This window comes from Pempheris klunzingeri, chromosome 16 (assembly GCF_042242105.1).
Source record: "Pempheris klunzingeri isolate RE-2024b chromosome 16, fPemKlu1.hap1, whole genome shotgun sequence".
Lineage (NCBI taxonomy): Eukaryota > Metazoa > Chordata > Actinopteri > Acropomatiformes > Pempheridae > Pempheris > Pempheris klunzingeri.
In genome coordinates this window covers 21,375,756-21,401,262 of record NC_092027.1, presented here as the reverse complement: position 1 = coordinate 21,401,262, position 25,507 = coordinate 21,375,756, and the positions used below count along the sequence as shown (strand labels likewise).

General features: G+C 41.1%; 1 protein-coding gene across 1 annotated transcript; it reads right to left on the bottom strand.

The window, feature by feature from the left end:
• Positions 1-21,507: 21,507 nt before the first annotated feature.
• On the bottom strand, positions 21,508-25,282 carry edn2 (endothelin 2). Its single transcript, XM_070846865.1, has 5 exons — positions 25,165-25,282; positions 23,871-24,024; positions 23,594-23,710; positions 22,893-22,961; positions 21,508-22,776 (listed from the first exon to the last, which is right to left on the bottom strand). Exons 1-5 carry the CDS (start codon positions 25,229-25,231, stop codon positions 22,677-22,679), a joined length of 507 nt encoding a protein of 168 aa, XP_070702966.1. The 5' UTR covers positions 25,232-25,282; the 3' UTR covers positions 21,508-22,676.
• Positions 25,283-25,507: the final 225 nt, after the last annotated feature.

Sequence of the window (25,507 nt, the reverse complement as noted above, 5' to 3'; positions counted from 1 at the left end):
GACTGAGTAGAATTATGAAATTAATTAATTCAATTAAATCTTTTTACTGTAAATTTGGGGTATTCAATCGTATAAAGATACTGCAATCATAAAAAATTCAATTAACAATATCAGCTTTTAGATATCTTTCTTCTAATTCTTATTTTTCACCTCTCGATGAGCCACATTGCACCTCACCAACACAGTGCTTAAGTATGAATCCTATTGGGTTACACAAATATTCAATACAAAAAAAAATGTATTGTTTTTTTGTATTATTTTCTATTATCAATAGAAAATTGAACAGTTTGTCTCTTTTTCAATGGCGACCTGCCTGACATCCTCTGGGGATGTTGACATAAGTAACTTCTCTCTCTCAGTGACTGTGTGGTAAGGAATATTGAAGAGTAAAATTAATTGTCAGTAGTCAGAAATACAATAGTAATTAAGTGAGCTTCCTCTTTGCATTGAACACTGAATACCAGACATGAGGTCAGATTCCCTGTGCATTAGAAAATAAAAATATTTTCCATGTTTTCTTTCACTTTTATATACAAAATATTTTCCGTTGATGTGTGTCATTGTAGAAGACCAGCAATACAACTAGACGAAGGTATCTTTCTTTTTTGCAAACACTGACGCGGACAAAGAGCTTGTTCAGTGTTCAGATGCACTGTTATGAAGATTTTGACATTCATTCAACTGAAATGTGTTTAACTCAACTCCACTCTCTTTGAAAACATTTGTAGTCTTTCAGCTTATTTGTCTGCAGACGATACGGTGATCAAAAGTTTGAATACTGTGATCTCTTCTGGTCATTTGTTGAACTACATGGCTTGAGCACAGTGCATGTTTTTTGGAGCCCGTGCATCACAGATCAGTGGCGCAGATTTGTCTGCCATCTACTGGGCTGCTAAAGACTCTGTCACTGTGTAGGCTGGACAAGTGTGGAAACAAAAACTTTGCCCTAGAAGTCACTCATCAAATCCCAGGATGGTTACAGCTGCAGCAATGGACATTTGATGTCTGACACAGATGCATCTGTGCTGATAAACTGAAATGTCCCAATCAAACTCAAACAGAGAAGAGGAAAAAAGATCCTTCAGATCCTTTCCAGACGTGTTTGCAGGAATCCATGAACAAGGCAGCGATGCCAGAGCTGATACTGAAGGTGTTAGCTTAATGTAATTCTGATAAAATTTATGTGCCCATTGTTTGCCTGGTATTAGGAAGTAAACACAGCACACCGCTCTGCCTGCTGTGAGAATAGCTGCCACGGGCATTCCCAGTCTGGACTTGTTTTTTTGCTGCTGAATACTCTGCTGAGCAGCTCTCTCCACCAGAGGAACTGTTGGGCATGAAGGAAAAGTCACACGATACAAAAGCAAGCCTGCCAGTGACCTTTAGGTGGACCCAGTCTAGTCTTAATGCCCCAGACAGGGTTTCCCACCCTCTCACTGTATTTAATTATAGCACCCTTTTATGATAAAGTATTATGGCTGGGTTGAGACCCCTGGAGGTTTGTGACATTGGGACTTATTGTTTAAGTGCTGGGATGTCAAGATCCAAGAGGAAGAGAAAAAGCTGCCGACAGACACATAATAAACTACATTTATAGGCCTGTATTGTTAACTTTTCTCATTTAAATGTTCGTATAATCAACTGAAAAAACAACCATGCATGGAAAACTCCATCTCTGGATATTTGCTGGATGTCAATGTATTCATTTCATGTATCTTCCACAGTCTTCCACTATAATGTAATGCACACTTCTTATCAACTTGACACCTCCTCCTGCATACAGTGCTTCAGCAGCGCACGTGTTGTCTACAAGCTGAAATGCCCCTGTGGTATATATGAACAGAAAACTGCACATAAAACACAGCTTATGCTACTGATTGACATTATACATATGGGATAACCAAGGCCCTGATCTCACCCTCTCCTTATGGGGGTAACATTGGGAGCTCACTGCACGTATTGGATGGTATCAATTACACTTCATGGGTGCTACACTTGTACTTTGTGATTATAGTGCATGGGGCTATGGCACTTAGATCCATTATCCAATTGATATAAAATCCTGTACAGCCAACTATGGAAACTGTACACCCATTCTAGTTTGACTATATACGTGTTTTAATATGTGCTCCAGTCCCCTGTATTGCTCTTGGGATTTCTTCTTAATATTCTAAGTTAAGATAAGGTAAGGTAAGATAGACTTTATTGATCTCCATAGGGGGAAATTCACATATTACAGCAGCAACAGATGAAGGGGCAAGATAACTAAGTAATATGAGCCAGTTTGGCTGAAAACCCGATAATCAGACTGAACTGAACTGTTATTTCACTTCATTTCTCATCATCAGTGGAGCCAGGCTTCACTACACAGATGAATCATTCTAGACTTATGATCACAGCCCCAATACTTCCTCCAGACTGAGGACAGTCTAATTCCCTGCAGTCACAGAAACATGATGTTCTCGAACATGTTGCACACACGCACCTCTTTCCAGTGTTTTTCCACAAGGCATTTGTGGATTGTGGTCCATCACATTTTACATCCCGCCATGCGTGCATTTCCTCTTAAAAGAATCATTTGACAATCAGCATTGTGATCATGCATGGAACACCCTCATATCAACCTTAGAAACCGTGAACAAACAGAGGAAAGCTGTGTCGCTGAACCCTTATAAAGGCTAACTATAAATACCCTGGATAGTCCGACCGCTTCACGGTGAATAGAATCTGCACAATGCATGTGCTGTTTGATCAGCTACACCCACGTCTTCAAGTCTATTATTAGTCAGCAGGATTATAATGCAGCTTTTCTAGACTCTCATTTCCTGCGACAAAATTGGACAATCTGACCATAACTTCCATGGATGAACAAGAGGGAAAGGGCGTTGTTTCACATCTGCTCAGCTCACTCACTGAAGTCAGCATTAGACATTAATAATATCTGATAGGAGCTGTATGCTGCTCTTCACAACAAGCATGAATCGGCGTTTCTTAATCATTGTGTTTCCAGCGCATGAAGGAAACTGGCTCTTTGATTTGAAGGGTCATTACACATTTACAACTTTCAGGCTCACTGGACTGTAGCATGTTGTGGAGGAAAGAATATTGTTCAAACATGATATTTAGATATTAACTAGACTGTAACGACTAGACTTCCCTCACAATTGCTATGACTGATGTTGGAAAGTGAGCAGGCTAGCTACAGTGACAGCTAATAGCTAAGTTAGCAGCTAAGCTAACAGGTGAAAAGGTGAAAACTGTATTTTGAGTAGGTTTTTTTTTAAAGGTTTTTTTTTAGTTTAATCTATAACAATGCATCATATTTTATAAAATATATTTCATTGTACAATGTCAATCTGTAAAGTTACTATAGTTGTAGTGTGCTAAAAACTTCCCCTTTAATGAAGTAGCAGAAATGTAAAGTAGCTTAAAAGCAAAATACTCAAGCAAGAACCTCTAAATTGTACTAAAGCATTGATTTCATTGATATTTTGTTTGTGGTTTTGTTTAGTGATGCTCAACTCTTCAGGCCATTTTCATAACCTCCTACAATATTTTTCTCTGTGGTGCAGGTGTAGTAGGAATACCTTTCTATCAAGAGTCTGCGCCCCCTCCTGGAAAAGCCCAGAACTGTCTGCAGATGACTCGAGACTTTCTTTCCATCCGTCCTGCAGAATGGTTACAGATGCATACACAGGTTACAGATGCATACACATACTTACAACAAATCTGTCATCATGCAACAGATAAATACTAGAAAATCCATTAGTACAGTACATACTATACAGCCAAAATGTTCCTGTTGCTGGCACTTTGAGCGCTATCTATCATTCATTGAACGGTGTGATTTTCATTCTTGGACATCCTATTCAGTGGGATTCCTCAGCACACAACATTTCTCTGCGAGGATGACAGCTTACCACCGATAACCTGAATAGAAATGGGAAAAAAAGTGCACATAAGTGTGTTATTTTTGGTAGCAGGGGTGAAACCACTGTCCTGATAAAAGAGCCGCCTACACTTTCCTTGTGTCACCCTGCAGGAAATAGACAGGAAAACAATAGGCTCATGACTGTGGACACAGAAGGTGATTATACTCTGCTGTATCACAGTTTCACTCAAACATTAGATAAGACAATGTCAAACAATCCTGAAAAACAGATTATGGGTGACTCATGACTATAACCCTCATTAATGACCTTTAGAACTTGCATGACAACATCGGTGTATGACAGCTTACAGTTACTGAACACCACTCATCATTCACATTATAGGCTCATTACAAACTGCATATTGCTAATTGAACTTTTATGTTAGCAAATATTTGGCTGTTTACACATCCAGCAGATACAGAGTGAATGTTTCTGGCCACCTCATGACTGAAGTCCAATATTCCCCCTAATTTTAGCTCTAATTTTGGTCTCCATCTACTGCAGAGAAAAATATCTGGCTGCTATCTGGCAGCTGGAGTGTTTAGTAGCCATACACAGGATGTCAGAGCACTGGGATTAAGGCGTTAAAATGCACCATGGATCTGAGCAGAACTGCAATATTTTCCGTGGGTTTGTTACTACAAGACACATTTTTTATAGCCGTAATCATTTGATCCATTGTTGACATAAAAACATTGCAAAGCAACACATTGCTGAGGGGAAAAGGCTACGAATTAAAATATGTATGACATGAAAGAATAACAAAATAAATACAGTATGGAATATAGTGTCAGACCTAAACTCTAAGTAACGGATAGGAGAGGGGCGTGTGACACGAGAGGGCTGCAGATAGTATTCACCTGGTCTTTCAGCATCAGAACACAAACAAGGCATTATGTCTGGTTTCAACAGGTCATTTGCATTTCCAGTTCACCCTTGTTAGAGGAATAAGCACATCACACATTTGACATTATCACAGAATGAAGGTCAGAGGTGTGGGTGTCTGAGTCTGAGCACCTGGTGTCTGGCGGATAAAACACGCCTTCAGTCATGTAGGTGTTACCGTCGGACCAGCGAGGCTGCTGAGGCCTTTTTTTCGCTTCTTATCTAAATTACTGAACACAAAATAGGTCCCAGACACTCTAGTGGCTATTTGGTGCTCGGCTGACAGCACTGAACCACCCTAAAGAAGTGAGGAATGACCTCAGTTAAGAAGTGTCTCAGACAGCTGGGAGGAAATGAAATATGAAATGACAGGGAGATTGAAAAGCTGTGATAATGTACGAGCTTGAAGGAAGCTCTGAGGAATCAAAGGAATGATTCAAATCACACAAGATGCAGTCTGACTCCTCACACACCGTCTTCCTCTCAGTCTGATCTACTGTCTTGATTTTAGCTTTAGTTAGCTGCGTTTCTATTGTCGCTTTGCGGCGACTGATGATGTGATGTCTGAAAGGATCATTTGGAAATAAAAGAAATGTCTGATGGAGCGGCATGATCAGCATCACAGCTTCAGCTCTGGAAAAGACACTTGCAATCAGTTGAAAAGAAAAACGGCAGGTTGTTTTTTTTTTACCTAACAGCTCAAAGAGAAGAATAATAGGAAAGTTACAAAGTGAACAGAGCGTCTGAGGGAAAGAAAAAAAAAACCCATAACTTGTAAAAAGGTTTAGGAAAAGTACAGAAGCCTCCTCAGAAAGGTCTCAGGTTTTCTGTCCGTCTGTCTTTGATGACACATCGTCTGTCCATGGACTCACAGACACAAGAGGCAGCGATGTGACTGTGCAGAACAAACACAGTTTGATGTTGGCGAGACGTAGGCACTCAGTCACAGGGAGCATTACAGCAGCAGACTGTAACAGTCAGGCCTCAGCGTTTGCTGGGTGCCTAATGGAAGGGGAGCGGAGGTGGTCACATCTTTTATTGCCAGTTGGTGAGGACTGAAGGCCTTTAATGTGATGTAACTAAGTACATTTCAAAGCACTGCACTTCAGCACAATTCTGAGGTATTTGCACTTCACATTTAGTATTTTCTTTTCATTCTACTTTCTACTTTTACTCCGATACATCTCAGAACTTTTCAACTTCACTACATTTATCAGACACCTTTATTTTCTTTACAAATTAAGATTTTTACGCACTAAACATATGAAGAGTTTATAGAATATGATGTTTTGTTATAAATCAAACCACCAAACATTCGATTCATCAGTAGTTGCTTGACAGAAAATCAGCAACTATTTCGACAATCATTTGTCATTTTTCATATATTTTTTCAGTAATTGAATGTATTTGTAATGATGTGGAGGTGTGGGCTGTTGGTAGGACAAACTCTTTCTACTCTCTCTACTTTTTTTTTACAAACCAAACAATCAATCAATTAATGGGGAAAATAACCAGCAGATGAATCCAGAATGAAAACAAACATTAGCTGCAGTCCGATACAAACAGGTTGAATGATAAAGTCCCCCTCAAGCGGCTACAACAGTAAAATCCTGCTTTACATGAATGCATGAGGAATAATAATAGAATATAGAATATGTAATAGTATAACAATCATAGTATGTACATATGGTACTCAAATAATCTTTTAGCAAACTAGCGCCAATGAATATAAAACATCAATGGCAAACTAAGTTATGCTTTTCAACCCTTCAGAAGAAGCAGCGTTCACATAACTTGCTGCAGGTTGATAGAACTGATTGATTGACAAGCTTTAGACATTCAGCCATTCAGAGAGCTCTCAGCTCAGCAAGACAATTTCCACACAAGTATTTCAGTATGAATAAGTTAGTGGTTTAAGCGTTCATGCATCAGTTGCAAATGTCACATACGGACTGGTTTTGAAAAACGTGATTTAAAGATATATATATATATATATACACATATGATGGCAGAGAAAATGTCAGCTTTCAGCTGTGTCATGAGATGAGAAGCTGTCAGTGCTGGGCTGACCATTTAAGTCCAAGAAAAACATTAGTCATAAGCTGCACAGGTCATTATTATTAAGGACCTAGTTGACTGTACAGGACACATCATCCTCTGTACAGTGGCTTCCTTTTGCCAGCAGCCCTGGCAAAGTGAGACAGATTACCTTATTGCGACAATCAAGCTTTTAAGACAACCTCTGCAAGTAACACCCAGTCAGCTAAGAGCCTTAAGATTTTAAGGTCCAAAAGTTCCCCTGACATTATCAGCAGTCAGCTTTTCAGTGATGTGTTCTGGTCTGGTTGGAAAACTATTAAGTGTTTTGCACGGCCATGCACGCAAACATGTACATGCTTATGTGCACACCATGTGTATTTTCATCAGGATTTCAAAAGCACCATTTTTCTTTGCCAGGTAGTTTTCCAGGAAGTGGTACGCCCTCTCTTTAGAAAATACTGACATTCTCTCTTTAGCATGAAAGCTAACCATTAGCATCCCAACAGTTTCTGTCAGAAAAAAGACACAAGCATCACAGCCCGGCAGCAGCCCTGACACCCACGCAGTGACGAACAATCAGCGCTGAATTCAGATGTGTGGTGCATTGCTGACGCTAATGAGTGGGACAGAAAATGATACATGTCTATGTAAGCTGAAAAGAAGTATAATATTCAGTCATTGGCTCATCAGGCCAGTCCCACACACACTAGAAAAGCCTCTTTTGCACGACTGGACACCTGATGACGCTGGCTAATACCTGATTTAGGGCCAGACCAACCACACAAACCAATGGGCAGCGTTATGTTCCTATATACAGTGTATGGCGTGACCAGGCAGCTGGATCCTTACGCCCTGCTGTACCCCTCTCCTGTCATCATGAACAAAAGCCACTGGGCCCTGGGCGTCCCCGCTAGATAAAGCAAAGGATGGGAGCACGCCCAGAGGAGCTGGAGCATCACGGAAACTTGATTTAAAAAAAGGTTGTTTGAGGCAAGGGTCTTTGTTTTGAGGCAAGATTCCTGAGACTATAATTAGTTACCCAAAGATCTGCAGAGTGTCAGATATATTTAGGCTAGAAAATAAAACAAGGGTGTCTGAAGTTATGGAATTTGTGAGAGTGCAGATTGATAAGATCAAGGTTTGAGTCAGAGTCTGTAATGTTTATAAGAGGATAAACATTCCCAGCAGGGCATTAGATCAGATTTCCCCCCACATGCACAATGATGACATGTTAGTGTCTAAGACTGAGATGGAATTCACCCATTGGAATTTACATTCCTTTGTGATTAAGGTCATTGTGATGGTTTTACCTCCCACTTTTGTGGATCAATGACATGTTAAAACTGGAAAAATGCATCCGGGAGTGACACTGAGAAAATAAAGACGATTCCTCGTTGCAGTAAAACAAGATTACAGAGTATAACGTGTGAGGCATCTCATGCTGAGGATCACAGTTGTATACCACCTTAAGGCAGCGTTAATGTTTGCAGATTAGCTGCTTAATTGTGTTTGCCAACGTCTATGTAGGCGGCACAAATGAATGGTGTCATTGCCACGCAAATGGCATCCATCCTCTGATCCTCAGTGGGCCGTAGCATTGGGTTAGATGAGTTAAGATGTGAGTCAGGGTGAAACGCAGGTGCTGTGTCACACGGTGGCCACAAGTTGAAGGAGAAACAAGGTCTGGAGGAAACATTTGAGATCATGTCTTTGTGTTACAGAGCTGCAGCAAAAGCACTGGAATCATAGACAGGTTCAGACAGATGTTGTTAATAAGTTAATAACCTTTTCTTTCATTTTTTTTTTTTTTATAGTTATACAAATAATTTCTGTATTTTCTGGCATCCCACACTACAGCCGATGATGCTACACAGAAATACAGCAATAATCCAACACATCACCCCCTCTACAGTTACAAGTTGTTGATACAGACATATGAATCATATCGATCAACTTGTCTCTAAGAATGAAAGAAAGCAAGTAAGTGTATTTCAGAATGGCGAATTATTCATTTTTCCAACCATATGCAACCTGGCAAACATTCAACCATCAGGCTTCTGCAGGAACACTAGTTTTTTTCTTTCTTTTACCTACATCACTTTGTTGATGGGGCACTTTAAAAAGCTACAAGAAAGAGTTACAGTACAGCAGTCTTTTTTAACCCTGGCTCTTGCCTTGACCAGTTTGCAACTGAGAGTGAAACTGAATACTTGTGGAAATGATGTTGTGTCTTCGTGTTTGTCTCGTCTTCGTTTTGACATGTCATAGCAGGGAAACCACGGTCATAAGTGAGAACACTAGTGGTGGCTGCATTCCATTCAGGTGAGCCAGTCCCAGGAAACTGCTATCGTGCATGCTGGCTCACTGTAACGGTTCACTGGAGCAGAGTGGGAATTAGACAGTGACTATCATGGTGGTCAAAGTTTTCTGCAGGGGGTAAAGGGAACTGGGTACTGGACTTCCTCACAGACAGACCCCAGAAAGTCAAGGTTGGCAACAGGTCATCAGGCACAAGAACAGTGAGCACAGGGACCCCCCAGGGCTGTGTGCTCAGCCCTCTCCTGTTCACCCTCTTCACCCATGACTGCATCTCCTCCCAGGATGACACCACCATCATCAAGTTTGCTGATGACACAACAGTCATTGGCCTGATCACCAGTGGAGAAGAGGCAGGCTACAGGGAAGAGGTGGCTCAGCTGGTATCCTGGTGCCATGAAAATAATCTCTCTTTAAATGCTGAGAAGATTAAAGAGATGATCATTGATCCGAGGCGGAGGAAAGAGCAGCTTGCACCACTCTTCATTAGCGGGTCCGAGGTGGAGAGGGTGAAAACCTTCAAACTCCTTGGCACTTGAAAATTCGGTCTGCCCACCAAACTTCTCAGCAACTTCTACAGATGTACAGTGGAGAGCATCCTGACCAACTCCATCACAGTATGGTATGGGAACTGTACCATACAGGAGAGGAAGGCTCTCCAGCGTGTCATTAAAACTGCACAGTACATCTGCGGAGCAGCCTTCACACCACTCCATCACATATACGACAGCCATGCCACAAAGAGGGCACAGAACATTATCAGAGACAGCACACACCCACAACACACACTCTTCACACATCTGGCAGACGCTACAGGAGCGCCACCGCCAGAACAACAAGACTGAAAAACAGCTTCTATCCACAGGCCATCAAGCTCTTAAACAAATACATATAACCTGTCATAAGCTGTGAAGGTCTGGACCAAACTCTTTAATTAAGAGAGAGACCCAACGATTCAGGAATTCAGGGGTGCACAAACAAACAGCAACCAAAATACTAACAGCAACTATAGTACTGACAATAGGAATGTGACTAATAATGAGTAATAATAATGACAATAGTTAACATATGCGTAATAATAACACAATTAATATTAGCAGTGATTCATGAATCCAGAGAACCATGACCACGATCCACAGGAACCTATTTAGTCAAAACCATAAGTTTCATACATATATATATATGAAACTGGTTATTAAGTACACCAGAGCTTTTCCTCATTAAAGTTACAATATACAGTGCTTAACAAATTTATTAGACCACCACCCAGTGTAAGGTGTTTGCCACCGCTGCCCTAAATTAACAGTATTGCTGATTACCAAAATATTTTTTTAATTTCTGTGATGGTTAATCCACCAGTATGTGCAGCTCTTTAATCAAAATGATGTATTTGAAATGATGTAAAAGGAATCTGGAGTAGAGGAACTGATGGACTGGCCAAGTCAAAGTCCAGACTTGAATCCTATCGAACAGATCTGGGATTTATTGGATTAAAAAAATAGATCACACACAAATTTAATCCAAAGCAAGTCTCTGGGAACAGCTGGGAACTATTTGGAACTCAATAACAAAAGAGACGGTCGAAAAGTCCATGAAAACAATCAGGGCCAAAGGAGGTCAAACAAAGTAGATTTTTGGTTAAAATATGTGAATAAGGATTATTTAGTTGTTCCTGTTTGTTATTTGCCTAATAAATAATAATACAATGTTTAATTTGGAACAGGTTTTTGACAGATTTCTAAAATATTTGTGTTTTTCTCTCCTTTTTATGACAGGTGGTCTGATACATTTGTTAAGCACTGTACGTTCAGAGTAATCATTACATTACATTACATCATTTCATGAAAAGCCACAAATCAACTTTCTTTTTCACATTGAATCATGTCACACTCTAACTTTAAAGAAAAAGTCTGGTGATTAAATGTGTTTCCAAAGCCTGATACATCTGATCTGCTCCTTTTAAAAAATACATTTTGCAGTTGGAGACAAGCTGCTTCAATACAATGAGCACACAGTTAATGTGACATTAGGATAGATGCAGACTGTCCTATTTCTAGAGACTAAATGTGAATAAAGAATAAAGACAAAAGTGAGTTGGCTGGTCTCTGGTGGCTTAACTGGTTCAGGTGTGTACTGCCAACTGAAGAACACAGTGCAAGCTAGCGTATAGCTTTAATGCAGGCTGGTGATCTCACTTTTTGTTTTAAAGATGCAGAGTGATACTAAATTGTTTTAAAAGGTTAAAGGTTTTAGATTTCATAGAAAAGGTTAATGGTAATTATATCACTGCTATGAACCAATCTTTCTCTGCATTTTCACTTAATTCACTTAAGACACTTTACACTTTGTACTTTGTATTCAACTTTTGTATTGTTGCTTCACTTTTGTATTGTACTCTGGCAAAATAATTTCCTTCGGGATCAATAAAGTTTATCTTGTCTTATCAGACTGCTTGATTTGAGCTACCCAGCTTAAAATTTGATACAATCATACATACAGTGTCCTGCTGTTGTAAATACTCACTAGAGCACCAAATGTGTATTGATCCACAGTTGAAAATAGTTCCTAACAAATGCTGTATTCACATCCGTCTTAGCAACGTTTCCTAAAACCCACAGTGCCCAGCTGTTTCAGGAAAGTACCGCGCCTTTTTAAGAAATGAAAACATGTATTAGTGAGCTGTTGAGAGAAGACTCCACAGAACCGGCACTGGCTCTGTTTTACCTAAATAGCCAGTGTTACTCACAGCATTACTCACAGATGGTGGCGGTGACTCTGTAAAAAGCGAACAGGTATGGAGAACACTCACACCTTCAGTGACTGTGGTGCTATGAATCACTACGCACAAACAGTTTAACTGAAGCCAAAAGTATTCCTGTCAAACCATCTATGACTGTCACTTCTATTTTTGAGTCTCGTGTTGCGTGTGACGCCGTGGACTGTAGTTTCGGGGTGATGAAGACCAAATTCCTGGGAAATGGTAAGAAGGTTAATCTGACAGCCGGTGCTTTGTTAGATGAAGTATGAGGAGAGATCTGTGGTGGAGGTTTAGGTCTAAAGGGGTGTGAGTTTCTCCAGAAAATCAAACTAGCTCTGCATGCCTGTTGCCCATTTCAAAGTGATTAATGGACAGATGCGCTGCACTGCATTGATCCACTGCTCCCTCACTCACCCTCGCTCCCTGTAGCTGGAGGTGGTGGGAGGGAAGATTAATGGCCCACGCAAGATGAGGGAGCACTTAATAAGCGACTAAGTGGATGCCCCATGTGGAGAGGAGTGGAGGTAGAAATTCTTATCTCATGACTTCCACCTTTGTCTGCAGGTGCAGGTGAAAATGCAAAACAGTTATTTCCTTTTTTGGAGATGGTCTGTGACAGTAACAGTGGCCTTACCAATCCACGAGTCAGCAGTGTCCTTTTGTTTTGAATACCAAGCAAGATGATGTCACTGCTCTAGAGTATTAAACATTAATCCACTTTTCCGTTAATTTAGGCCTGCAGCCTCAAAAGCTCCTGTCCTGCATTCACAGAGGAGTTATTTAACTGGAAGACAGTGTGTAATGACAAACTCAATTCACCTTTGGTCTATCTAAAAGTGTGTAAGGGTAAATCAGCTTGTGTAAAGAGGCGCTCGTGGCCTTCCGTCTCGGAGTGAATTTCATTGTCCTCTGAGTTCTTTCCAAAGAAAGCAGCAGCTGTCACAGCTTTTTCCTCACTGACAGCTTCCCAGAACTCACATACATTCAATCATGCATGTAATGGGTGTTCAGCCTGGGCCATTGATAGTCATTACACTCAGTCAGTGCTGTTATTTCACTGAAATCTGGATTCCTTTTCATTATTTCCTCCTGTCAGCTATTCAAGAACAGGACAATATTCAAAAACGTGTTTTCCAGCTCTGACTGAGCTTATCTCTGCTATGCAGTAAATTACACTGCGGGACTGAAGTGTCCATCACCACCACATTGGCATGCGCATCGGCACAGGATTCATCAACGTCATGCCTCCACTGTGAATGTATTAAGCTACAATGGTTAGCATTAAAGGGACATTCTGCTGATTTTACACATCAAAATGTGTTTGCAGCTGTTGGGGAGCGCTGCTGCGTGTGTGAAAAAAGTGATGTAAAGCTTTTTGTATCTCCAGAGGGAGTCTAACCAATGCCTCAAGTGATGTCACTTGAGTCAGCATAGGTCGCGGTTGGTGACTACAAGTTTGAAAAACACATCAGAGGGTGAGGAGCTGACCGGATGTCCATGACCTGCTGCTCATCTCTGCTTGAAGGTAGAGGATTCAGGCTACATTAGATCAGCTTACACCTGAATCTCTCGAACCAAGTTTAGTTGCATTGTGGGTAATGTAGGCGCCAAGAGTCTGACAATGTTACAAAAGTAGAATACTGAACCAGGTGAGTAGGTTTATTGTAACACCTGAATCGTTCACAATCAGCTAGCTGGTTGTGTTCTTGTAACATTTTGATAGTTACGTTTATTATCATTATTTCCCACAACTATAAATCAGAGTAGCATTACACAACCGGATGTATATCCCAATTTCATGCAGACATGGCCAGTCTTTGGTGTAATTAGCAGCTACATTCACCATCACAATCTCAATCAAGACAGGATTTATGTTGCGCCTACCTTAAATGGTTGCAAAAACAAGTTTAAAAAAGTTTTTTGTCTTCTCCTTTGTGTCGACTGCTTCTGCACATACTGCAGTCATGCTAAGTACATGTAAACAATCATCTGCACGGCATTTGTCCACACACATTAACACAGTCCCTTTGCCCTCGTTCACACCGACCTGCCACAGTTCATCACGTATTCACCTGCTACATACGTATTTCCCTGCCTGATAGCAGATGGACATCGCCAGGTGCCTGAATGGCAAATTAAGATTTCGATCTGCAGTGTCGCACAGAGGACAGCGGCTGTTTACAGAGCAGCACACATTGTTTACACTGTTGCAATGTGAGACCCAGATGCACTGTGAGCTGCTATCACAATATCTGGTGTACGTGTGCCCGGATGCACAAGAAGATGTGATGATGATCTAGACCATAATGTGAAGAATGCCTTCCAGTACAGACATGCCAGCAAGTTGTGTTAAGAAAGCAGGAGAAGGAATGTCTGCTTGTCTGGGGTCTTTTCTGCAAGAAAAATGGCAGAGAGGTCATTTCCCAGGAGAAACACTGACCACACATCGAGTTACCATAACACTTTTGTCTTTAAATGATTAGACCGCTGCTGCTTAATGAGATTCACCTTTGAACTCGGTGAGGAAGCATCCAGGAATGCCCGCTATTCAAAACAGCAAGTGACTGTTTATTCACGGGAGTGTGAGCGATATCTTTCAAGTTATGACTCTTGCTGTGAAATGGCTGGAAAGTTACCCATTAATGCAGCGAAACAACTTCTCCCTCCGTCCCTGGCCGAGCCTGCTTCCTTCCTGCTGCTCCTGGCTCTTTGGTCATGGCTAGACTTCGTGTTTTGGTATCAGCAGGCATGTTTGGGCCGTCGGTGCTGATAGGCCAGTCTGTTCCCAGTCTGTCCCCGAGCCGTTCTGGTCCCAGCAAACAAAACCAGGAAGAGGAGGAATGTACCGACACCGGCCTTTACTGTAATCGCAGCCAGTCTGGACTGGAACTGTACAGCAGCAAGAGAACACACAAGAACATATGATGCAACACAAAGTTTTATAGTGTGCAGATAAAGTCATTAAACATATCGTAACATATACATATCTTTATGTGCAGCAGTACAAGTTCTAATGCCTAATCCGGGTAAAAATGACAGACCCTCATTGCTTTTGTAATCACGTTATGCATCTCTAAGGGGCTGTACACAAATAGTTAAGGGGAGAGAGTAATATGTTTGGGAGAGCACAGAAAGACTTTATTTCAGCATTTATTTGTGACATTGGATTGAAGGGGATATGAATAGTCAATAAATGATAAAACTGAACAACAAATGATGGTTGCACAGTAGGTTGCCATGGTGTTCTGTATCCAGAGGACAACAATCATGTTTCACTTTCAATCATATCAAATGTTATCTCTACCAAACGTTTTCTCATCCCTCACTTTCTTCTGCATCACAGCAAATTGTTCTTTTTTTTTTTTTTTTTTAATTATGTTATTGAGAGTTGGCCCATTATAATTGAAGTTCAGTCTTTTCTTATGTTGTTGCCGGGTCAATATCACCAAAAAGTGCCTTTGAGACATCATGATTCCTCCCCCCAAAAAAGTTACAGATTTCCACTCAATTTCACAACTCAATTGTATCAAGTTGACCTTAGGCTGTTCTAAATGCGTGTTGGTCAAGCTCCCACACTTTTTATGAATTTACTGCAAGCAGATAAAGTGTGAGCGAATCGTTAAATATGTCCACCCTGTCGAGGACAAAGTCAAAAGAGAATCTATATATTTTTATAACATAGTGATTATAAAATGTGCATTTTCACAAAGCTATTTTGTCCCTTGCTCAATAATACATTTTAGTTTATAAAAAAAGTCTTTTGAAAATGTTGAAATAACTGCAAATTGTTTGTGTCTTCGAAGGATCTGTGATAGTTGTGTTTTCTTTTCTAAATAAAAGATCTGTCCTGTTTTTCAAACAGTATTATTTGGCAGTGATTGGTTTATAAGGAAAATGCGAAAAGGTTTTACTAACTTGTGAAGATTTTCATAAAACAGCAAAATGACAGGGTGGACAATGACATCACAGGGTGGGCAATGACATCACAGAGTGGACAATGACATCACAGGAGGGACAATGACATCACAGGGTGAACAATGACATCACAGGAGGGACAATGACATCACAAGAGGGACAATGACATCACAGGGTGGACAAAAATGTGTTAACTGTTGACATTAGTAGACTTAACAAAGGTGAACATTACAAAACAAAATCATTATCAAAATCAATTATTAAGAGACTCACCTTTGAACTTGGTGAGGAAGCATCCAGGAGTGCCCGCTATTCATAACGTTCAATGTTCAATTATTAAATTATTTCAGTTTCCTCTTCGAGCTCCGTCGAAGCTCTTTCCCCTTGACAGCGTTGCCTGAAACAAAATAATTGTTAATGTAAAACAGTTGACTATCCTTTCATTTTCTCCACATTCTAACCTGGAGGACCCTGGCTGATTTTCAGGAGTTTCTGGAAGTGCAGGAGAGTTGGGGGGTGTCTCTGACAGTAGAAAAGCACTGGCTCTGGCTCTGGCTCACCTTTTTGCCCCCCTCCATTTCTTTCGTTTTGCCTTCTTCTCTCTCTCACTGAGCTCATTAATACCCTTCTTCTTTCCAGTGTCTCTGTCTTTATGCCATCTCTCCCTCTCTTCTTCAAGGTACTGTTGTCTTCTGTCTGGGTCGGCATCACGGCGTTCCCGCTCCACCTGGACTCATTACTCTAAAAAGATGAAAATGATCACCATCTTATCAGAATATGTAAAAAAAAAACCAAAACAAGTATACTATACAAATGTCCACCCTGTCATGTAGGGCTCGGTGACAGGGTGGACAGTGACAGGGTGGATATTTTTGGCTAAAGTTAGCGTCTAAGAAGCACATGGCAGACCATCAGCTAGCAAAGTGATTGATTGTTGAAGTGGACTACATGATGTTCTTCAAATATATTTTGAATTTCTGAAAAGTTTTTCTGTTAATTATCTTTTACTCTGACAGGGTGGACGTGTTAAGCTTGGTGGTGGTGATGTTTCTTAACGGGGCAATTACCCCATGATGACAGGGTGGACGGCAATTTTAGGGACGTGTACAAAATGTTAAGAGAAGAAAAAAAAATCAAAATGACTTGTATTAGCCAAGAACTTGGTAAGAATAATAAGAACATTTAAAAAGTATTTTAATTTTGTGTCATTTAATGTCTTATTACACTGCTTGAAGTTAGCAGAGCAGCAAAAGCAGATACACCCAAACAAAGAAAATGGCAATGTACTGATTTGTTTGTCAATGTATGGACATTTGTAATAACACCTAAACTTTTCATTATTTGGAACATGTTAATGATAACTTAGTGATTCTGATGAGGACACCAAAAGGTACTTTAAAGTGATATTGACCCTGCCATACATTTGGAGATTGCTAATCTCAGCTGATTAATAAATGTGAGCATGCTAACATGCTACACTAAGATGGGGAAAATGGTAAACATTATAATAAGCATCAGCATGTTAGCATTGCCATTATGAGCGTGTTAGCCATGGATACGCTATAAGAACTGGATACTGGGCAGCTGCTCAGCGTTGCTTCCATTTATTCCCAGTGGCCACTCGTGGTATTGCAACAAAATTCACCCGCGGCCAAAACGGCATCTCCTCTGCACACCACCATCACCAACACTTCCAGCTATAAAAGTGGTCAAATATTACTCTTTATATTGTATATTTTAAAGTCATGGGAGTTTTATCTTTGTAAAACTGGGCCAGAGGCATGATGGGTTTATCATCACTGCTCATATTCAGTGGGCCGCGTAACCTGGAGCCTAACTGTGCAGCTAAAAACTTCTTTTGGTGCATGAGGCGGGAAGAAATTCTTATTGGACGGAATAGGCGCCATCTTGCATGTGTGCAAAAACAACAGGCAGGTGGGAGACTTTCACAAACAATTCCAATCACACAATCAGGACAAACCATCAGCCAGCATGTCAGCGTGAAAAACAAAAAAATCAAGGTAACAACGTCAAATAAGGACTAAAACAATGCAAAACAATGCGACTGGTGTTATGACAACAGCATGATTAAGGCTGCAATCTCAGGCCCTCATCCAGCCCGTATCAGTTCCCTGTGCAAACAGCAGACGTGCTCCTGTTTTTCCTTTGTTTCCTTTCCTCTCCCGGTTCTCTCTGGTGCTAAAGGAATCTGGGAGGAATGCAGAAAAAGCATCCTGTTTTCATTCCACACTCTTAGTCAGCTATTCACGCTCTGCAGCGCCCGCTGGGGGGTCTGAGGGTTCTTACTGACGTCAGGGTAAACAACCAGGAAGTCACTGCATGAACTAATGGAGACACAGGTGCGTATTATCACTGAGTGGCCTAGTTTGTTTTTTTCACCCAGCTCCACTCCTTTTCCTTTATTTCCTTTCCAAACTCACACAGTCAAGAAAAACCCATTGTACTATCCTGTCACTGATCAGGATGCTGTTAATGCCACACTTGTTACTTGTTATTATTATTATTATTATTATTATCTGTCATTCCTTAAACACTTGACCTGTAACCTAGGACGTCCTGTAGATAATTGGAAGTCAAAAGTCTCCAACATCCTCTCTAATAAACACTTTCTGAGCTCACGTCCCCTTCACAGAGCAGCCTATCTAAAGTAAACATCAGTTTATGGGGACAGACTCCGCGCCACGAAGAGATAACTAGGGCACGTTACATTGCGGACAAAGAAATCTTGTGTGTAGTAAGCACATACTTGTCTTTGTTTTGCTCTCGCTGCCCCTCAGCACATTCACCTTGTGGTTAAATGTTAAGCACGACTTCATAATAGACACGCCTGAGTTGTTTGAGCGCAATTACTAAAAATTACAAAGTGTTTTATTTACCAAAAGTGAGGTGGCCATGGCCTTTTTTTATGTATAGTGTTAAATCTCTAAACCATCCATAGAACCTCAGTCCATGCTGAAATCACACTTTCATGTAGGTTTCAGCAAGATGTTTTTTTTTTATGTTCTCACATAAATCCGATCCATTGACTTTTCACCGGGTTTATATTTTAGATTGCAATGTGTCAGCCACATTTAGCGATGACCAATGATGAAGCCAAAATATTCTGACCAGTGACAAAGAAAGGTGAGAGATGAGCGACGAGGATGAGATTCACAAAGCAAATCTTTTGGAAATATGAGGCACTTATCAATTTGTAAATGATTTGTCAAATCTGACAGCTGGATGTAATACAGTTTCTTCTTGCAAAGCAAGGAGGTAAAAAAAAAAACATGGCTGCACCCTCAAACCAGCTATATTGTCTAAGGGGGCTTTCATACCTGGGGAGTGGTTCATTTGGTCCAGTTCATGTTCACAGTGGTTTATTTTTAGAATTCTTTCACACAGAACCAAGAGCTGTAAACGTGAAGTCATGCAGACTGACAGGAAAGTAAGTGATGGACAGTTGTCCCTGTTATCCTGCATATTCAGCTCATCATTAGAACCAACACCTCCTCATACTGATGCGACAGAACAGACCGATTTCCAATGACTCCTAAAACCACATATGTGAGCCTTTTTCAGCGCCCTTCATAGGATGGATGGGTACCAGTTTGGTTAGGTTTAGGTATTAAAACTACTTGCTTTAGGAAAAGATTCTAGTTTAGGTTAGATCACGTAAATTACATAGGGAACACACATAACTGATGTAAGATATAAGTCAGGTCACATGCGTAGCGTAACTTAAAATACAATTAAAACAGTTCAAAGTAGTCAACACTGACCTATGGTGTCATATGGGACACAGATCCAGTCTCCTGATTGAAAGTCCTGTGTTTTCTGTATGAAGACAGGCTGTCAGGACCCACATGAGGACATCCAATTCTGGTGACGGAAAGGCAACAAACAAACAAAGTTAATTTTCCCCTGTGTGGACCCAAAATTCTCCCCAGACAGCCGCTGTACCAACAGTTAGTTGGCCGTATTTGTGTTCAGCTCAGCCTCTGACTGAAATCAGAACTCCCCAGAAACTCCAGCTGTTTCTGTGACTTTCCTCCAGTCTCTGTCCCCTCCATGTTTCTGAAGCAGATTCATAAAGCCCTGAGATGTGCGCATATTTTCACTCAAGTTATTCAACATTTTTAATTCACATGGACACGTCTTCGTGCCAATTTGCGTGTCCCAGATGAATTTGCATCTAATAACGTCTTTCCATTGACTTCCATTGAGTTCACTTTGCATTCTGTCTGAGCGCAGTATATATTTATTTTCGCTGGTGTCACAAAGTACTCAAGAAGACATAAAGTAATTGATCATGAGTATGATCAATATATTTAAAGGGAATATCGTTTCAGAATGACAAACAGGTAGAGTCAGGATGAAGAAGCGGCGTTGAGGAGGAGTATTACTGTCTTACCTGGATCACGCTGACAATACGAGGACAGCACACTGCAGTTTGAACTGCACAGTCTGATTCATCAGGGAAAATCCCTTCTTTCCCATGAAGACAAACACAACTGTTACCGTGGTTACCAAATGCTTTGCCAAAAATGCATTGGCTGGTTTGCCTTCGCAGATCGCTTATCACAGGATTCCCGAACAGTTTACAATCAGCAGATGGTTTAATAGTAGTTTAGCTTTAGAATTCAAGCTAAACCACATATCTGCCATCAAAACATCCTGTGCTTAGTCAGTTTGCTTTCAGACCACAAACCACAAAGGAACCACATCAAAATGGACCAAGGCAACACTTTCAGTTTGTTTGAACTGAACTAAACAGTTTGGCCTTTTTACTGGGCACTTGGACACCTTCGAATCACAATCATTCCCACCTCACCCTATAAATGCATTTAGTTAGACTTGCAAAAATGGTCGTGAGAAAAGTGAATGAAGCTTCAATGTTTGATAAATGTATCAAGCAGCTTGTTAAAAGATAGAAAATAACTTTTATTTTTCCATCACAAGATCCTGCTGAAATAGCTGTGATTTCATCGTGGTAGGTATTCTGGAAACAACTGGTCATGTTGATGGGTTTGCGATGGACTGTTCAGTCCCTTCTCCACCACATTGGAGAAAAAGGGGCTCGGCTCGACTTTTTTCCATCAGCAGAAGTTGCTGATAAGCATCTGGTACCTGGTTCCTTTTGGTATCGCCTCTGTTCAGGTTCCAAGCGAGCTGATCTGACACCAAACACTCCTGGAATACACCTAGCAAGTGTGTGGTTGAGCGAGCGAGAGAGCAACAGAGACTGATGTTAGCTGCAAGCAGAGCAAAAGAACAGGTTAGTAGTAAAGATAGGCGCAACCATAGAGTGGAAACACAGCATGAAAGCTAACTTCCTTTATTTTCAATTTCTCACCAGATGTAAGACGTTTGAAGAAAAGGCTTGAATATCATTTATACACTGAAATCCTTCCTGCAGGTCCAATTATGGTTCATGTTATCAACTATGAGACTAAATTGCAATAGTTTGTTGTGTACAGTGTCGGTGTCTCTTCCAAAAAGAGTTCTAGAAATAACAAGAGATCATGAACCAGTGCTGGGCCTTCTGACAATACCATCATCATGTTATGCATATGTTATGTAGTCAGTGATGAATAAGTTCAAATAAGTATTTGCTGGAACATGCAGTTAGATATCATAAGCCAAATAATGAAATCACCATTCTAATACAGAACAGGCTGTTGCATTTTTATTTTCTCAGACACAATTCAGTGTATCATTCATACAAATATAAATACATCTCTGAATAAGTTAGGGAATAAATAAATTGTTCTATTTACAATAATCAATCAGCATTTAACAGTAAACTTCTACGCCGGTAAACTATCCATCATATGCAGCACGGAGATATCTTAGGATGATTATTTACTGAGTTACAATGAGGCTTTATATGTCAGTGAGTTCACTTCAATCAAACAAGGCAGAGGAAAAGTGCAGATAAGCTTCTGAAGTGCACAATACAAGTTGTCATGATTTCCCAGTGACTAATTACAGAGGAATTAAGGGAACATTAGTCCAGGGAGAAAAAACTATTGTCGCATTTTTTTGGCAGGCTGCACATCATTGAAACCTTCTGACTTATCTACAATCACAAACATTAACAGGAGCTATGCAATAAACACGTGAGCCAACACAATGGGCCGACTGTAGCTGCTATTCTAGCAGAAGGCGTACTGTATATGTGTGTGTACATGAGCTGACAATGGACCTTGTATAATATGAAGCTAGTTGTTTTCTTAGATGGATCCCAAAGAGATGAACTTCATTCCACTGTGGCAATGTGTGCCGGGAGCGAGCAAGCTGCCATTTTCAAGTACTGCCTCATTATTAAAAAGCTATTTGCTAATTTGCCATAAACATTAGGTAGGGCAGCAGATTCCAGCTCTGATACAGAGGAATAGTAAACCGAACCAAAGGTCAGCAATGACAGAATTTGAGTAAACATTGACTAACAATTCCTGACCCACAACAGAGTTGATATGACTCTGGTGAGCGGTGTACATTTAAAAAAGGTGGCGCATCAGTTTCCATGTCCTTGGCTTAACTGGATCCTTCCTTGGCACGTGTAGACTGTTGTTGAGTTCAAAAAAGTTCACAGAGTTCAACCATTGACTCCACCCAAAATTGCTCCTACTGTCGGGCTTCTGTCTCGGACAGCAGCCAAGTTCTCCAAAGCTCTGTTTTGTTGATCAAATGCTTGATCCACTGATTCTTTTGCCTTCACATCTTTCCACATCTGCATCCCCGGAGTCGGCAAGGCCCGTTTCAAAACCACGGTGGTGGCACTGAAAACAGCTGGGGGAGCCTGCAGCCCGCTGGTGTTCAGTCGTCTACCTCCTCGTCCTGCTTCTCAGCCTGTTGAGTGCACCAGAGTTCTCCTTCGACGACAGACTCTCTTTTGCAGTCGCCATGTTGGACCTGACGACAGATCTGCAGGAAAAACAGAAGCAAAACCGGTAAGACGTGGCTCATGTTTCTCGGAAATGATCATCAAACACGGAGCAAAACAGATTTAATGTTTGAGCCTTAAGCTCTTCTTCATTTACCTGAAAGCTGCCAGCAATTTGTTGCTGTTTGTGCTTGCAGATTTTACCACTGCCCTTGGATTCTCTGAGCTGTGGACAGAAACAACAGAAGCATTAGAGCAAGGACAACGCCTCAAGGAGTTAAACCCCTACAACAGAACAATAATGCAGGTCTTGCACTATCACATTATTTGAAGCAAATGTAGTTCAGGGTCAACTAAGCAATTTCCTCAGAACTCCAAACTAATATATTTTTGGATGCCTTATGGGGGAATGGAATGCAGGGCGTGCTTTACCAAACACCACCTAGGATAACATCTAGAGACAATGACTAATCCATACTGGTGGTTTCATGACTGCAATAACTCAAAGACACAGCAAACATTCCCTTGAGAGAAAGTAGAAATCTTAACTTTCCAAAAATAGCATCCCTGCGAATAAACCTGTGTGTTTTCTTTCAAAGCAAAAGGAAAAGCAGATGCAGGGCATTCTCTGCACTATGACGACTACCCCTATGCTGTAGTGTCACAATCACAGTCTGAATCACTGTGCCTCCTCTCTGACTCGTCTTCTATCAGCACGCTGTTCAGTCTCGTCACACATGGCCGACACCGACGGGAGATACAGAATCTACTCTGATACGATCAGAGGGTACGTGATGGGAAGACCATGTCTGTCTGCTGTAGGTCTGGGTAGAAGGAAGAAGGAAGGGTGGCGCTCACCTTGTACGGCAGAAGCCGGAGCAGGTTTTATCTGCTGGGTTGAGGCATTCGCAACGGTCAGCTGAACGGCGGCGGCGACGAGAAAGGGGACTTCCAAGGCCGTAAGGAAGGATCTTACTGTAAAGGAAAGGGAAACTTCTTAGAACAATGCCAGTGAAAGCATCTTTGATTAGTTTAGACTTCTGCTGTTGGGTCAGGGGCAGGGATATATATTTTACATGTTTTAAACAAAGCAACTAATGCAGCTCTCTGAGAGTGAAGTGCTCTGCAGACTCACCTTGGCGTGTTGATCCAGATAATATCCAGGTGGCAGAAGTAGATGCATTCTTTATCATCCCAGCTGTTGCAGGAGCAGCGTTTGGTCCTGATGTGGTTTGAATGCGGTGCCTGGGCAGCCCGCTCTGCCCCGCCTGATAAGGGGAGTCCGCAGCCTAGAAAAAACACAAAGGATCCAGAGATTAAAAAATGTCCACTAATACTTTGCAGTGTGACTGTGCAGTCGGTGATTATCACCTGTGAACACATAGAAATCCGTTTGGCGGGCTAACACCCACTGGTGCAGTTAAACAAATGTGACTTTGATTAATAGTGGATAATATTAATCATAAGTCAAGGAACTTAATCCTAATCAAACAGTCTTGCAGGATGGTTGTATCAATAATGATGTGGTATTAACTTATCAGAAGAAAATATTCTCCGAGAGGCTGAACCCAACTCTTTGAACTGTGAACTTTGTGTGGTGACTGGCAGCGGTACATATATTACTTCCCATCATACCTGCGTAGGAATTATTGATTTCATTTGCGCTCTTTTTAGTTTTCTAATGCTACTTATTATGGGTAAACCTCAAACCCTGGACCATAACACGTTTAAATCGTCTTTTATCTTGTCTGTCTGAAACTGTCGAAGTCCTGGACGTCCCAAAACCTTCTCAAGCTAAATGAAAACAAATAGGAAGCAATTCGCTTCAGTCCCCCCAAAGTCCATCTCTGTTTTATAGACACATCTGACAGATGACAAAACAAATGATGTCCAATCTCTTTTTTTTTTTTTTTTTTATCAATTAAAGATCATCTCAAAGATCAGGCTCTTTCTCTGTCGGGCTGATCTGAAGAGTCCTTTTAACACTAGAAGATGATATGAGCCCTGTCCCAGCCTCTCTCCAGTCTGTTTTAGGATTGGTTTTAAGACATGGTTCAGCTCCCAACTGCATTGTTAAATTGCTGCTCCCCCCTGAGCCCGAGTGCAGCTTCAGATCCTCAGGTAGGGCTGTGGATCTCTGCCTGAGGATCTGAGGCTGCAGAGCCAGTCACACTCGATTTTAATTGCCTGATTTAATTCGCCTCAGTCCTGAAATGTTTTAACCCTGGATCAACCATGTAAAGCTGTACGAAGTTCATTATTCCTATTCTTACTATCTAAAGCAGTCAAGAATGGACTGGTAATGAACTGCAATCAGTAAAGCAAATTATAAAGTCTTTTTACTGGATTTCACCTGCTATCTACAAAAGTTGTCACAAGTATTTTAAAACACCCTCAAATCCAAAGAAAACCAAAGAAAAGTGACTCACCCTCTTTCAGAGCCATGCAGATGATGAACAAAGTCAGGGTCTTGAACATGAAGGAAGCCATTGTCATCCCGTGTCTGATGTTCTGAGACGTAGCAGCAGCAGCAGCAGCAGCAGCAGTCAGTTTCCACACTCCGAGAGGTGTACACGAGTCTCTCCAGCTGTGTGTGTGTGTTGAGGCTGGAGAGCAGCAACAGGTGCTTTGTGTTCTCACTGCTGCCGGGATGACTACTTATAGCCCCCGTGGGTGATATCACAGTGGCTCCTCCTCCATCTGGGCACTGGCCTGTCTATGCAGAACAGTGTTGTTACACAACACACACAAACATACTCCACCTGCCCTCCT